Source organism: Phoxinus phoxinus (assembly GCF_949152265.1).
Source record: "Phoxinus phoxinus genome assembly, chromosome: 19".
Taxonomy (NCBI): Eukaryota; Metazoa; Chordata; class Actinopteri; order Cypriniformes; family Leuciscidae; genus Phoxinus; species Phoxinus phoxinus.
The window spans coordinates 24,883,832-24,899,170 of NC_136894.1; the positions used below are offsets into that span (position 1 = coordinate 24,883,832).

Genomic DNA, 15,339 nt, shown 5'->3' on the forward strand with positions numbered 1-15,339 from the left:
GATAAAGGTCCGCAGAGCGGAGGCAGAAGTGCCTATCACCCTGTTACGACTTGATGAACCGCTGAAACGATTTTAGAAACATTATTTTAAGGTAAAAAATCAGATTTCAGATGGTCAGCCAATCGTAAAGTCCAAAGTAAAAAAGTCTGTAAAAAATATGGCACAATGTATTGTATTAAAATGAAGTAATATGAAGGCCACTGCCAATACATACACGACCCACTGCTGTGAGAAAGTAAGATATGCTGCTGCTGTACAATTGACCGTACATGAATTACCCGTAGCAGATCTATACAGGTGGAGCTGGGGAAGGCGGAGGGTGTCTGAAAGCGCACTGCACTGCTAAGGCAAATGCTAACCAAATTGGTTCCGTATTGATTTATTTTAATTTTATTTTTTTTACAGGTGTTTTACCTGTATTTTGAATTACGTATTGCATTGTGTTGTGTTTTAGGGTTAACAGAAATTTCTGTAAAATTACTGGATAATGTCCTGGGAGAAAATTATTAGTACAATATCTGTTTTTATTTTTTACAGTGTTACAGTACATCTTTATGATTCATTACAGCAATGCGTTCAATTTTATTTATGTTTGTTACAATTTTCTGGAATTTTCTTTAAAAATATTTGTCTTTTTTTTGGTTTGTTTGTGTTTTGTTTTCTTTTCTTTATTGAATGTTTTTGAAAGAAGTCTTCAGTGTCACATGCTCCTTCAGAAAGCATTCTTATTATATATATTATTTATACAAGGCAAAACATTCACCCCATAATATTCACTTTTGCTTACGATGTACAAATATTGTAATAGTGCAGAAACAGATGCATGGAGGGATTCTAAAATAGACCAGAGAACTGCTGACAGGAGATTGAGAAAAGCACATTCCTGTTTCCATATGTCTTTCTTTCCATCCTTTCTGTCTCTCTGGTCTTTTTCCACGGCAGAAGCAGAAACAGGTGGACTTTGACAGGAAGGGCACAGATCCCTTGCTTACGCTCTCATACACCTTCTGACTTTGTATTTAGGCACAGAACGTCAGGTTAGAATTTATGCTGTTTATATTTCGCCCGTACTGTGAATATTTATGAGTCCAGCTGTCCCTTGCTCAGTTGTCTTCATTAATGAAGCGTTTGACTTGTATGAAGAATTATCAACAGAATGCCTAAAAACCCACTGCAGGAGATCAAAGCAATGATCAAAAACACACTGCTAAGTCACCGAGACATCTTGACTGTCCGTGTCAGGATTTGGCCGAGACCGAGTCTATAACCGAGGAAAGGTTTTCAAACTGAAGACAAGAATTATGGGACCATTCCTCCAACATACACAGATACTGGAAAATGATGACAGATCCAGCCAGGTCGACTCTGAATAGCGTAGATACTTTCCATCAAAATCACATCTGTGTATGTTAGATCAGTTCGAATATTTAAGAACATTAGCCAAACATAATAGACCATCTGAGAAGTGTTTGCCCAATGCAAAACTCGCCGTCATTAGGCTGGACCTCAGGTCTTTTGCTTGCTAAGGTTTTCCGAGTGTGTCTTTTAGCAAATGGTGACAAACTGTGCTCTAAAATGTATGTCAATAGAATATTGTAATCTTGTATGTAATGTAATGTCAACATCATGAATGAAATCAAAAGTGATGCTACTTTTAAATGCATGAATGATTCATCAGTGCATGTCACTGCAAAGAGAAAAAAATTCTAATTGACTTTAATAATTATAGTTCAGGTGTGTACAAATCCCTAATCCGATGATAAATACTGTAGAGGTGCATCAGAAAGCACCACTAATGTGATGCATGTATATTGCCCTTTAATACATCACATAATTGCTTCATGGAATTTGTACAACAAAACAATGTAATTTCATGGTCAGTCTCTCGATCTGAGTGTGTGTGTGTGTGTGAGAGAGAGTAAGACTGAGATCTCACTCAGGCACAGGAAACAGAGGGTTCCTGTTTGCGAGCCAGGCACTATTGTCTTCCTCCCTCCCTCTCTTTCTCTCTCTCTCATAAACACACTTATCTGCAATTGTTCCCTTTAAATCATATTTTGTCTGCCTCATCTATAGAGACTCACATTGGAGCCATGGAGTGTCTACATTGCTTTCTCCTTTCAACCCCTAAATTAATTTTCACTTTTATCTTATTTTTCTTCCTTTTTGCCTCCTCCTACATATTAGAATTTTTTTTTTTTACACATCAGGCCTCCGGTGATCCTACATCCTGCTTAGTTACTGTTGCTTGGGTGATCATTTCAAGTGATCATTTCAAGGACATTTTCCACCACTGGCGACTCACTCCTTATATATCACACACACACACACACACACACACACACACACACACACACACACACACACACACACACACACACACACACACACACACACACACACACACACACACACACACACACACACACACACACACACACACACACACACACACACACACACACACACACTCACACACACACATATTTGGACATATTTAAGGACATATTTGAATATTTGATCAAAAGTGAGAGTAAAGACTATTAAATGGTTATAAAAAGTTAATTCAATTCACATTTATTTGTAAAGCACTTTACAGAAAATTCTGAAAGATGAAAAATGCTGAATAAGATGCATGTCTACATTAGAGTAATCTGACTGTGTCCAAAGTGTGTGTAGAGGTGTCTGTGTCCAAGTAATGTATTTCAGAAATGTGCAACGGAAAAAAATGTATAGCGTTTTCTATTTTTTGCAAACACACACACACACACACACACACACACACACACACACACACACACACACACACACACACACACACACACACACACACACACACACACACACACACACACACACACACACACACACACACACACACCTCTTCTCTCTGGGTGGTGGCAGGGGACCAGAGTTTAAGCATGTAAGCTATTTAAGCATCTGGATTTAATGCACCATTAAGGTCAACGGCTGACCAGTCTGCACCTGTAGATCTCCCCACCAAACCCAACAGCCCCTCCTTGCATTCTGTTTCTGCTGCCAGTCTTCACTATTTTCTATACTTTCTCTCCCACATTCTGAAAACAAAGTTTACAATTAGAAAAAAAAAATGTTTTTAAGAGTCTTGTCCCTCAATCCTTCTTTTCTCTTTCGACCTTTATCGTATTCTTAAGTTCTCTGTGTTGTCCTCCTCACACCCTCGATCCCTCCATCACCCCCTCAGTCTCAGTGCAGCCTGTTCTATTGTGTCTGCCAACTGCTCTCTGCTGGATCACAGGTTTCCTGAGCTGGAGAACTGGGGACTGGCAGTCTCGAGCACTGTGAACGGCCAACTTGCTTTTTTCCCACTGTGCTTCGTGTATGTTCTGCTCACTGAACACGTACTCCTACGCAAACGCCCAGGCAGCAAAGAATCACAGATTACCAAAAGAATCACAGCCCTTACGGTCCCCACAGATATAGATAGATAGATAGATAGATAGATAGATAGATAGATAGATAGATAGGACGTTATAATACATTACTGGGCTAGAACTACAAAGTGATAGCCTATGCCTTTTGCACCAATTATTCCACATTTAGCCTAGGCTTATTTGCATAATCATTTATGCTCTTAAATATTTGGTAAATATAGTTGGTTTAATGAAATGAAGGTAGTGCTGAACAAAACAGTTGACTGAAAGGTGCCAAACCCCCACACAAATGCCATCCTTGGCTACATTTCTTTTTTACAAGCACTTGCAGCATTGAAAGAAGCAGTCGCTCACAAGTGTAAACATCACTAAGAATAACCTCGCGTTTGCTGTGAGGGTGATGTTTTTCAGGAGCCGCAGTGCTGTCTGTGTCTGATGTTTATATACCTTCTTCTTGGCTGGTGAGGAGGTGTGATGGGTCATGGACTCGCTTCTGTTCTCCGTGCTGAATGGGCGGATGGCACCCGCGGCATCCACAAGACACTGAACTGCGCCAACAGCCAGAGAGACAGCGACGAACACAGCTTCAGACTGATACCGCGCAGGCGTTTCATTTCCTGCCAGGGATACAGATAAACCAGTGCATCCCACTCGAGGAAAACGTGCTTTAAAGAGTTAGTTCACACAAAAAGGAAAAATCTGTCATTAATTACTCACCCTCGTGTCGTTCCAAACCCGTAAGACTTTCAATCATCTTCGGAACACAAATGAAGATATTTTATATGAAATCCGAGAGCTTTTTGTCCCTCCATTGACAGCTAAGCAACTACCACATTCAAGGTCCAACATTTGGAATTAAAAGACATAATTAAAGTAGCCTAACCCAGTGGTTTAACTTTAATTTTATGAAGCGACACAAGTGCTTTTTTTGCACAATAAGACAACTTTATTTGTAAATAATATTATCCAAAGCGCCTTCACACCAGGGAACTATGTCAGCTCTCGAGTCAACACAACACGCATGCGTTGTGGTGCTCCTCCTTCAATATTGTTGTAAATAAAGTGTTGCTTCATATTGAGTTTCCTAATGGAGGAACAGAAAGCTCTCAGATTTCATCAAAAAATAACTTTCAAATATAGCCTACATAAAAAATAAAAATAACAAAACCAACATTCGAAGATGAACAAAGGTCTCACGGGTTTGGAACGACATGAGGGTGAGTACAGAAATTTCATTTTTGGGTCAACTATCCCTTTAATAGACCACATACTATGTATTAATTGATTGGATTGATATTATTTAAGGTAATTTAAACAAAAACCTGTCAATCAATCAAATAGGCTAAATAAATAAATAAATAAAAATGTCAAATATCCAAAAACAGTTCAGCACGAAACATACACTTTAAAAAAATATATATATTTAAAGGGACAACAGACTGTTTTAAAATACATCTCTTTAAAACGACACGAGGGGTTAAGAGATGTTTAGGATATTTTATATTTTAAGGCTGACTGACTGACTAACTAACTAACTAACTAACTAACTAACTAACTAACTAACTAACTAACTAACTAACTAACTGTTTAAATAAATAAATAAAATAAAAGCCATTTCCCAATCTCTTAAACTGTTACAAAAAAATTAACTGTACAAAATACAAACAATAAAATAAACTTGGGTTTCTTTATTTTTCTTTAATTTAATATTTAAGAGATAAACAGACAGTTATAAAAATACTGAAACATGGTTTAAATTAGTCGAATATGGTCCTGTAGTGTTTGTTGTGCATGATTCTTACGTACACTACATTTTTTTTTTTTTTTTTTTTTTTTTTTCTTACGTACACTACATGTTCCACAATGCTTTTCGGCACCTACGTCATCAACGTGCGTTATTTTGAAAGTGGTGAGCTGGCTTTGGACAGCGGGTGAGAGGTTTATTTGTATATTATCAGTGCATTTTCATTATACTTATTTAATTTTCAGGAGCTGATCATTGTTACTAAGTTAAAAGATTACCTCTGTGTTGCGTTGGCTGTCAGATTTCATTGTAACTACCTGTTATCATTAGCATTCATGCTAGCAGTTCAATTCGAGTGAGGATCAGTGGATATTTTTAAAGAACGCCAGTGTATTTCATGGTTTTTCTGTAATATTCATTTCTTTATCTTTCAATTTCTTCTGTCTCCAGCACTAGCCATGTAAATTGATAGTGTCAGTTTTAATCAAATGCACTGGAAGAAATAGTTTCTTTATAATGTAACGCAATATAGCTGCTAAGCATATTAATAAGTATATTTTTATTTTTAATGTAAAACATTCATACAGTGTTCTATGTATGGCCAACTCTAAATGGCCACTTTGAAATCAATAAAGACAACCAGTGTGTGTCTTCTAAAATAATATATGTTAAACAGTATTGTCTAACCTCATAGAATCATATTTCTCCTCATAGGTGGATTCTTCGGTTATAATTTTGCCCTCCTCCATCCCACAATCCTCCGAACCATGACCAAGCTTCTGGAGTGGCTTCTTGGTTGTTCGCTGATAGGCATGGCATGGGGACTCGTTACCTTTGACCTTCTGGATTTGCAGCTGCCTGCCCAGTACAGAGAGCTGGCGTGGCCGATGCCTGTGTATCTGCTGGTGGCGTTCGGCTGTTATTCACTGGCAACTGTCGGCTACCGTGTGGCCACGTTTAATGACTGTGAGGACGCAGCCAAGGAGCTGCAAGCACAAATAAAGGAAGCCAAAGCGGAGTTGAAGAAGAAGGGACTGAAGATGTGAGAACTAAATGCAGCTCCTGTTTTTTCTTCATATACAAATGCAAGTCTCATTGTTTCTGTTTACTTTGTGCCCGCCATTTCCTCCACATTGACACTAGGCTAATTCTATGGAGGGCTGCGCTATAATATGCATATGCACTCAAAGCTGCCCAGCTTGGTTCAAGTCTTTATTTCAACATGATGTAAATGATGGTTTATAGCCTAAACACCTGTGCATGATCTATTTCCAGCTTCAGGACAGGCTTATTTAGAACATTACAGGCACATTCATGTATTGTCAATGGAGAGCAGTGCTATTTTTGTACAACCTCTAGTCCAGAGTGTGTGTGTATTTGCATTGGCCTGGGAATGAATATGTCTTTTTTTGACCCTGATGTTTTTAACAGAGTCAGAATTCTGAGTCAGACTTAGAAACAAACCCACCATGTTGATTCACGCTTGAACAAGGGTAGCGTTAAAAGATGTGGATTCGAATTTTGATGTAAAATTGGTTGAGTTGAGGCTCACACACTGTTGTCCCTTTTACCATAAATTAAATTAGGGTTTAAATTTGTAAATTAAATCCAAGTAATTTAAAGCACAGTATGGGTCAAACCATTTAATTATGTGCTATTAAATAAAGTGACATGCTTGTGTTTTGAAAATAATGCACAGATGAAACTGTTTTTCCTCATAAGACATTCCACATGTTGAAAATGTATGTTTGATACAAAATGTGACTTTGATACAAAATACAGACTGATTAATTCTTGACTGTGTTTAATTCATGCTCTGTTGCTCTTCTCACAGTGTCGGGGAGTAACTAGTTACATGTAACGTTGTTACTTAATTGAATTACAAAGTAAATGTAACTGCAATCCATACAGTTACTGAGAAAAAAATGTGTCATTAAATTACAGTTAATGAAAATGTTAATGATTACAAATGGGGTTACATCTAAATATGTTCTGTAAAAAGCTAGGTATGTTGAATAATATTAGTTTGTTGCTTTGCCTGTTTTTGTGCACGACACCTGCCATCTAAAGGCCGTTTAGTAAAGCGATGCTCTTCTTTGGTTCTCTTGTTTGAATTTCCAGTGTTTCCTGTCATAGCTTTGCAAAGATTTGATTTCAAAAACAGTATCATAGCTATTTCTTGTTATGATTTTAAATCTGTATTTAACCTCAGAACAATCTCAAAGTAAAAAATAGCTGCTAAAGTCTGATTTTGTTGTGGTTTGCTTTAAAATGTAATTATTATATCTTAATTCAAGTGAAGGATTTTGAAAGTCTGACAGTAAGTGTTGAGGACTACTGTGAGGTTAACCCTGCCTGGTTTAAATGTTTGAAAATGGTTAACAGTTGAAAACATTCATTAGAAATTTAGAAAAGTAATCAAATGTAATCAGTTACATTAGTAATACAGTTATTTACACTACTTATTACATTTTAAATAGGGTATATTGTAATTTGTAACATATTACTATTCCAAAGTAACCTTTCCGACACTGTCTTCTCATTAAAGTTGGCATAAAACAGAAGTTGTGAAGGGCAATTGTATACCCTGTCGCTTAGTAGGTACTTATTTTGAATAAGTAATTACTTTGAGACCACTAAAAAAGTATGTTCTATCTATATAGTATGAAAGTAATCCGGGCGTACTACATTGGCCATGTTGTCATTATCATGTGACCTAACAGCATCGCTTCACTTCCATTCATAAATCCTCCCCTGCGGCCTCATGGTATAGTAAAGTGTCCATCAAATAAACACTTAATAATCTCGCCGGAAGTAGTAGGTCATCCACGTACTTGCTCTTTAACTGTGCATTTGGACATACTTCCTCAGTCGCATACTGTTGTTCGTCTACGATATAGTAGGGATGTATGCGATTTCGTATGCAGCCCAAGTCTTTTCTTTCTAATGTGATGTGCATTCGAGTGAAACAGATCCTCGAGGAAAAAAAAGTAAAGTGGGACTTGATTTTCTTTGTCAGGAATTGATTGGATGGTTGTGGTTTGCTATTGGTCGATCGTGTGAGTGACAGGTTGTCCCGCCCTCAGCCAGTAAACACCTCACCAGAGAAGAGAGGATTAAATCAAATATTATGAGAGCAGGTGAATTGTGAAAAATAATGATGTGCACGGATAATACCGCAATATTCCACAAAATAACACGAATTGTCCATTTTGATGTCATGGTGACTTTAAATGTTGGTCTCAAAAAATGAAGTTCTGTGCACATCAATTCTGAAATGTGATCCAGGTCCATGTGTTGGCTCTTAAAACACTAATCCCAAAGCCACTAAGTGCACACGGGCGCTGTATATAGTGCTGAATTAATCTGGTGCTTTTGGCAAGCAAAACTCATTCGTTCTCTTCTGGCTTAAAGTAGGCTGCTGTAACCTCAATTTTTAGGCCCCTTATAGCCCCTTTGAGCAGGCCTATACCTGTCTTTAGAACAAGAAAAAAGTATATTTTTTAATAAGTTTGCACTTTCTCATACGAGGAGGCTCCGCCTGACTGCTGATTGGCTCCTGTTCAAAGCTCTGATGTGATGTCACCCCCTGCAGCCTCTTACAAGCTGTTGTTAGTTAAGGCCTGTTTTTCACAAACCCATATGAGAGAACAGCATCGGCATTTTTTCTCTGAAACCACAAATTGATTAACAACACGTTCATGCTTCGAGATGCAGCTTAAAGCAAAATCACAGTGTTAAGAGTTTTGAATATATGTGCCTGAATGAAGAAAGATTCATTTATTGATGATTCAATGACCCATTATTGAGAAGCAAGAAAGAAAATGTACTGCTCCACTGCAATTTTCTGGTCCAGATCAATACATCTTTCTTCGAAATGTAGGCATTGTCAGTCTGGGCATGTTTAAAGCACACAAGTAAAAAAAATAATAATAATTTTGTGCTCCAATAAAGAATGAAAATACAGATTTAGAACGACATGAGGGCGAGTAAATCTTCCTTTTTTGAGTTTAAAAATTTAAAAATTCTTTCTTTAATTTAAGAGAATGTATAAAGTCCAACAGCTTTTAGATGCTAGTAAACATAATTTGTAATAGTTATTTCGAGTGTTGGATTTCAAAGACTGATTGGCAATGAAAGTAACATTTTGTACAACATGGCTTAAAAAAAAACAAGCACATTTGTCTCAGCTGACCTGTTTCAACTGCCTTTAGGGGTTAGAGACGCCACATTTTGTGAAATGTAAGACAGGTCATGCTGCTGTTGTACGTCAGGAGACCTTTATGCACCATACTTCACATTTTGTCTATTATGCAACATGATACTTCTTCTGGTTTGTTATTGTTGGGAGAATGAACTATATGTGCCTCATTTTAGATTGAATACATGGTTATAACTCAAACCAACAGTGACCTAAAAAAGAATCTGGACACTTAAGTCACATAGAAATGTATGAATGTTATTGTATTTGATCATAAAATGGTGTTTAATTTAAAGTCGTCCTATTATCCCCTGGCTTTTACCAAGTCTAATAAAAAACCAATAATACCAATAATACCAATAATTAAAAAAAATAAGTTTTTAATTATATACCACAATATACTAATTTTTGTGTGCAGTGTTCGGGAAAGTTACTTAAATTACAATATTTCATTACTCCCTATAAAGTAACTTATTGTGTTAGCCTACTTTTTATGTAAAGTTATGTACACAAAATTAAATTTTCATATTTTCTCTGCTGGGCTTGCTTGTTTTTAATGTTTTTAAGTAACAAAAAAAGTTACATTTTTGTTAAATTAAAAAACTCAGGGTGAAGGAAATGCAAATTCAATCCTGTAGAGGGCACAGCTTAAAGAAACATTTCAGATGTGCTGCCATTCTGGATTCCAGAAGAATCAGACGCACAGAAGAAAGTTCAACACTCTTACTTCAGCAATAATAATAATTTTTAAAAAATCAACACAAATGTGATGTTTATCTAAAGTCATTTTTGCGTATTAGTATGGTTGCATTGTATTATCAGCAGCAAATACATTGATTAATAAAGTGATATTAAGTACATCAAGTATATTTGTGAAGTTCAGTGTAATGGAGAATCCCTAACTACATTCAAAAGACAACTGAAAACTCATCTCTTCCGTGAGCACTTGACATAAAAAAAAAAAAAAAAAAAAACATTTTCCTTTAATCCTCCCTTGTTTGGCTTATGCTACTCGGAGCAATGCCTGAACTTTGTATTTTGAGCACTTGCGTTATTTTTGCCTCTTCACGATGACTTGCTGTAGTCCTCAGTTGTAAGTCGCTTTGGATAAAAGCGTCTGCTAAATGACTAGGCTAAATGTAAATGTAGTTCACATTTCATCATTGCAGTAATATTGTGATTCTGCATTTCACTGTTTTCATTTTGAGGAATACTGAATATGTTGTTGTGAGATGCCCAGAACGCCTCTGCATTTACACTCGACTTCTCTCAACATGGGGGCATGTTGGGCAAAAAGTAACTCAGGTATTTTGTATTCAATTTAAAAGTAATCCGTTATTTTAAAAAACAAAACAAACTGTAAAAGTAACCTGATTACGTAGCTCACATTGTAATGTGTTACCCAACACTGTGTTTTTGTAAAATATAATTATACATAAATATTGTCTCAGATACAGTGGTGATACAAACTTAAAGAAAAAAAGGCTATGAAAAAATAATAATCAGTTAACATTTTCCAATGGCCTACGCAGCCAAAATTATGTCAGGAAAAGGAAATTTGTGACTTACATTTTGATGAGAAAAAAAAAGAAGACAAACATTATTTTTCTTTTGGAATAACACGCACTGATGAATCATACACAAGAAAACCAGGAATGTGTATCAATAAAGTAAATGGCATCAATTTGGGTTCCATGTTGACTTGAAATGACATTCAGTAAAACTCCAAGTACACCAAACGTCTGAACGTCTAAAAATGTCTGAGTCGTGTGCTGCCAACATATGAACAAAGAGAAATACTATCTGGAGTGCCAGCTGCCAAACGTTCTCTATGGCCTTGTTAAAATAAATACGAATGTAAAAAAGATGGGAAAATGAGTGGAAGTGTGTAGAGTAATGCCTGAAAACTTTACCTCCTCTGAAGGTATACGTCAGTGAATGTAAACCGTATTGTTTAAGATAATTAGCTAACTGTTTCAGTAACATGTGCTAGCAAGGTGTGTTTGTCAAAGAATGTGAGACCACGTCCACGGTACAATTCCAGCTCTCTTTCTCTCTGACCATAAGTCACTATCCAAATATGCCTTTATTAGGACAGAAACCAGTAGGTACTTCCATCCAAGAGTAGGCTATGTAGAAGATAATACGTCCTGTAAAATCGATAAATGCCATTTTTCCGAGACGTTGGTGTTCACCACAAGAGTTTGTATTACATGTTCGCTTCAATAGCTTATTAAATTGTCCGATCAAAATCTTGGTAGCGTTTATGGTTTTGGCTTGAGTGACTCTGTGAGTCTTATTTTCACCTCTTAATCGAAGCTTTTGCTTTATTTTGTTTTGCCAGCAAACATGCAGAATGAATGGTTGAACAGATGTGTAAAATCGTCAGCTCTGTAAGAAAATTGTCCGTATCAAACTCAGCAGTTTGGTCTGATGCTTTCAGAAATAGCATCGTGGTGGATTTCTCCTGAAATGTATGCCAAGCATAGCTTGAAATTCAATCACATTTTCATTGTCTGAACAAGAATTTATGCCCAATCCATCAAGCCGAGCTAAAATCGAGATGTAGCGGCCCTCGACCCCATTCTGAGAAGCGGCTTGACAGTCTTTGTTGTTTAAATGGCTTGATAATAATTATGGGGTTTATGTATTCATATTTCTGATATTGTTGGACTGGTGTAGTATTTCTCTGGGTTTGGCTCTGAGTCTTTGAAATAGGATAACCCATTCAACAATGAAAAATAATTAAGTTATTTTTTTTTTCAACATATTTGCTTGCTCTCAATCCCCAATGAATTCAAACAAAAACCTTAGAAATCCAGATTTTACTCAATGCTCACAGAGACATATTACTTGTAACGCCACTAGCTTTATTTTGTTTGACTTGGAAACCATATTACACTGCCATGTTCACTCAGGGTTCACTGAGCTGTCTACTTTTAATGCCAAATCAAAAATCTGATTTCCCAATTTCTCCAGCTATCTCTTGATTCATCTAAAGATTGAGAAATCGAGGTTAGGTGACGTAGTTGTAGGCCAGCACTTACCTTCGTTTTTAACACTGAGAACATAAAATAACAGAATTCTTGTTGAACAAGTTATTGGTGAAGGTTAAACATAAAAATGTTCATTTACATGCCAAGTCCTGCAAAAGAAAATGTTCAGAAAAGTTGGGAAATCACTAACAATAATAATTCCAAGTTGTTATTTTTCTTTTCAAAATAGCTCTTTGTTGTATTTTAAACCATCTATCAAAGAATCCTGAAACAAATATAACATGGTTTCCACAAAAATATTAAGCAGCACTACTGTTTTCAACATTGATAATAATAAGAAATGTTTCTTGAGCAGCAAATTAGCATATTATAATGATTTCTGAAGGATCATGTGACACTGAAGACTGGAGCAATGAGGCTGAAAATTCAGCTTTGCCATCACAGGAATAGATTACATTTTAAAATATATTAAAATATAAAAGTTATTTTAAATTGTAATAATATTTTACAATATTAATGTTTTTACTGTTGCCTATTTTAGGTCAAATAAATGCAGCATTGGTGAACATAAGAGACTTCTTTCAAAAACACCCCCAAATCTTTGAATGGTGTATATCTTCCTTGTACACATCAACATCATTACACATGCTAATTTAAGTTTTAAATATATCCCTGCTACATTTTATAACAAACACATAAAAGGCAAATTTTTTCAGCTTGCATATTAATGTCCTCATTCTTTTCGAGTCTCTCCATCCCCCTGTTCATGTTGGATAACAGTATGAGACATATGCTGTCTGAGGAAGACTTGTGTCATATTTCTCTCCCCTTGATGCCCATGCTGTGTCCAGACAAGTTGCTGCTGTTCTCCAACCTGCTTCCTCCACCGATGACTGAATATGGGAATGAGCAAATATGATATTAGACATAACACCTATGAACCGCCTGTGTTGATTTCACCATATACTTCCTGTTAAATTTGTGACTTTCATCCACTATTCCTGTTGTGATTGTATAGACCTTATGTAGCCCCGCCCCTTTTCAGCGCTGTCGTCTATGTCTTCTGTCTTCTGTCTTCTGGTTTGTATTTCCACAGCATGAAGTTAAGATTTTACAGATTTATGAATGAACTGCTCGTTTTAAAATCTTCCCGGTCTACTGACATTTGTTATGACATCCGTCATTCAAACATTACAATGGTCATGATAACTTTCGTTAACTCTACGATAAGGAAATCCACTTCACCAGCTAATTACTCTTCACACTAATTAGCTCCAGTCTCTATGAAGCCCCTACTTCTGAAAATGCAATATGCTCTGATTGGTTGGCTGGATGAGTGTGTTGTGATTGGCCAACCTCTTTAAGGGTGTTTCGGAAATGTCACGGCGCTTACCATAACCGTGAGTTTCAACACAGTACTAATGTAACATAACCTGGCCTCACCTCTTTTTTTTTTTGCGTATGCCTTGGACGAGAATGATTTAAATAGGGAATATTGTGACGTGTACATTCCAGGAAAAAAAAATGAAGACTACAATCGAGGCGTTTCAGGAAGTTCAGAAACCGTGCTTACTGATATAGAGAATAATGGTGCATTCCATTTGTCTTCGGAAGTGGGAAATTCCTAATTCGGTTGGAACTTATTCTGAAACGCCCCCTCAAGCCGAAATTGCGACTATCTCGGAGGACCTTCAGAATCCAATATGGCTGCTCAGCGCATCAACCGCAATGAAACAGTAGTAATATATTGTTTATTAGGACTTCTAATCTCTGTGAACATGATACTTCGGCATTATGTATTAGAAATACTGCTTTTTTAATGTATTTGTATTCTGAAAGAGCAAGCTAGCAAGGTTTGCCTGGATGGATCCATCTTAGTTTTCCAACCTGGAACGCAGTCAGCTCAGGTGTGATGTCAACCCAGCTCCTACATCCCTCTTCCGATGTAAATGGAAGAGAGGCGGCTCATTCATCTGCCAATGGATGGAGCTTGACATCTAACTCCCATTCGTTGGACGTAATGGGTGGAGCTAGACGGCCCAACCACACCTGAACCCTATCCATAACCCTATCTATCGCTAAACATAACTCCAGCCATTAGGTCTACAGAGGTGGAGCTGGACTAGACTCCATCCATTACATCCAGAGAGGGGGAACTGGACGTCACTTGGCTCTGCAGTGAGCACCACTTGAAATAGAACATATCATAACTGCCTTTGGAACTAATCTAGTAGTTTGTAACTTTGCAGACCTTTCTACTATTTTACACACTAAAGAAAGTTGCAAATGTAAAAAAAGCATACACTGTAGAAAGTTAAATGATCAATAAGATACAACAACTTATGTTTTAACATTGCTTATTTTGATGAGTTATACAATATTTAACTAAATTTTTAAAGTCGATTTAATGCTATTTAAGTTGAAATGACAAACATCCAAGTTGATTATACTTAAAAAATGTAATGCAGCAAACTGTACAGTTTAACAGGACCTTTTTAAATATGACTAGACAAAGTGTTTTCATAATCTAATGGATGGTGTTTGTCTTATCAGATGAATAACAGAAATGGGATACAAAGCCACAGTATTTGCCCCAACTTGCACGAGGATAAACTGTGCTAAGCATATTTCTTGATCAAAGTTGTGTGTGTGTGTGTGTGTGTGTGTTAATGCAAACCTTCTCTCAAAGTGTATTTGTAGCTCAAGGACAAAAGCTTAACATATTTATCATAAAGCACAGAAACAGATGTGCACGACCAACTTAACACTCTCAATCTTCAGGAGACATTCAAAGCTGATAAGAGAAGGTCAACATTTTTCCCAGAAGTGAGATGAATAATATGCAGGAAGGAGGGAGAGATCTCGCCTCTCTTGTTTTGTTAGACTCTTTGACACTGCCGAACGTCATCTATTTCAATTGCAGAAAAATGCACAAATTTGTGGAATTACATGCTGCCCATTAGCACAAAAACAGCTTTGACTCGT

The 15,339-nt window shown here is 36.7% G+C and overlaps 1 protein-coding gene across 1 annotated transcript; it reads left to right on the forward strand.

Annotated features, from left to right (window-relative positions):
* Window positions 1–5,258: 5,258 nt before the first annotated feature.
* Window positions 5,259–6,955, forward strand: dpm3 (dolichyl-phosphate mannosyltransferase subunit 3, regulatory). The gene is made up of 2 exons (XM_079590427.1): window positions 5,259–5,344; window positions 5,872–6,955. Exon 2 carries the CDS (start codon window positions 5,925–5,927, stop codon window positions 6,201–6,203), a length of 279 nt encoding a protein of 92 aa, XP_079446553.1. The 5' UTR covers window positions 5,259–5,344; window positions 5,872–5,924; the 3' UTR covers window positions 6,204–6,955.
* Window positions 6,956–15,339: the final 8,384 nt, after the last annotated feature.

Excerpts from the sequence above, each read along its gene's own strand:
- dpm3 (XM_079590427.1), top strand. The coding sequence starts at position 5,925 with ATGACCAAGCTTCTGGAGTGGCTTCTTGGTTGTTCGCTGATAGGCATG.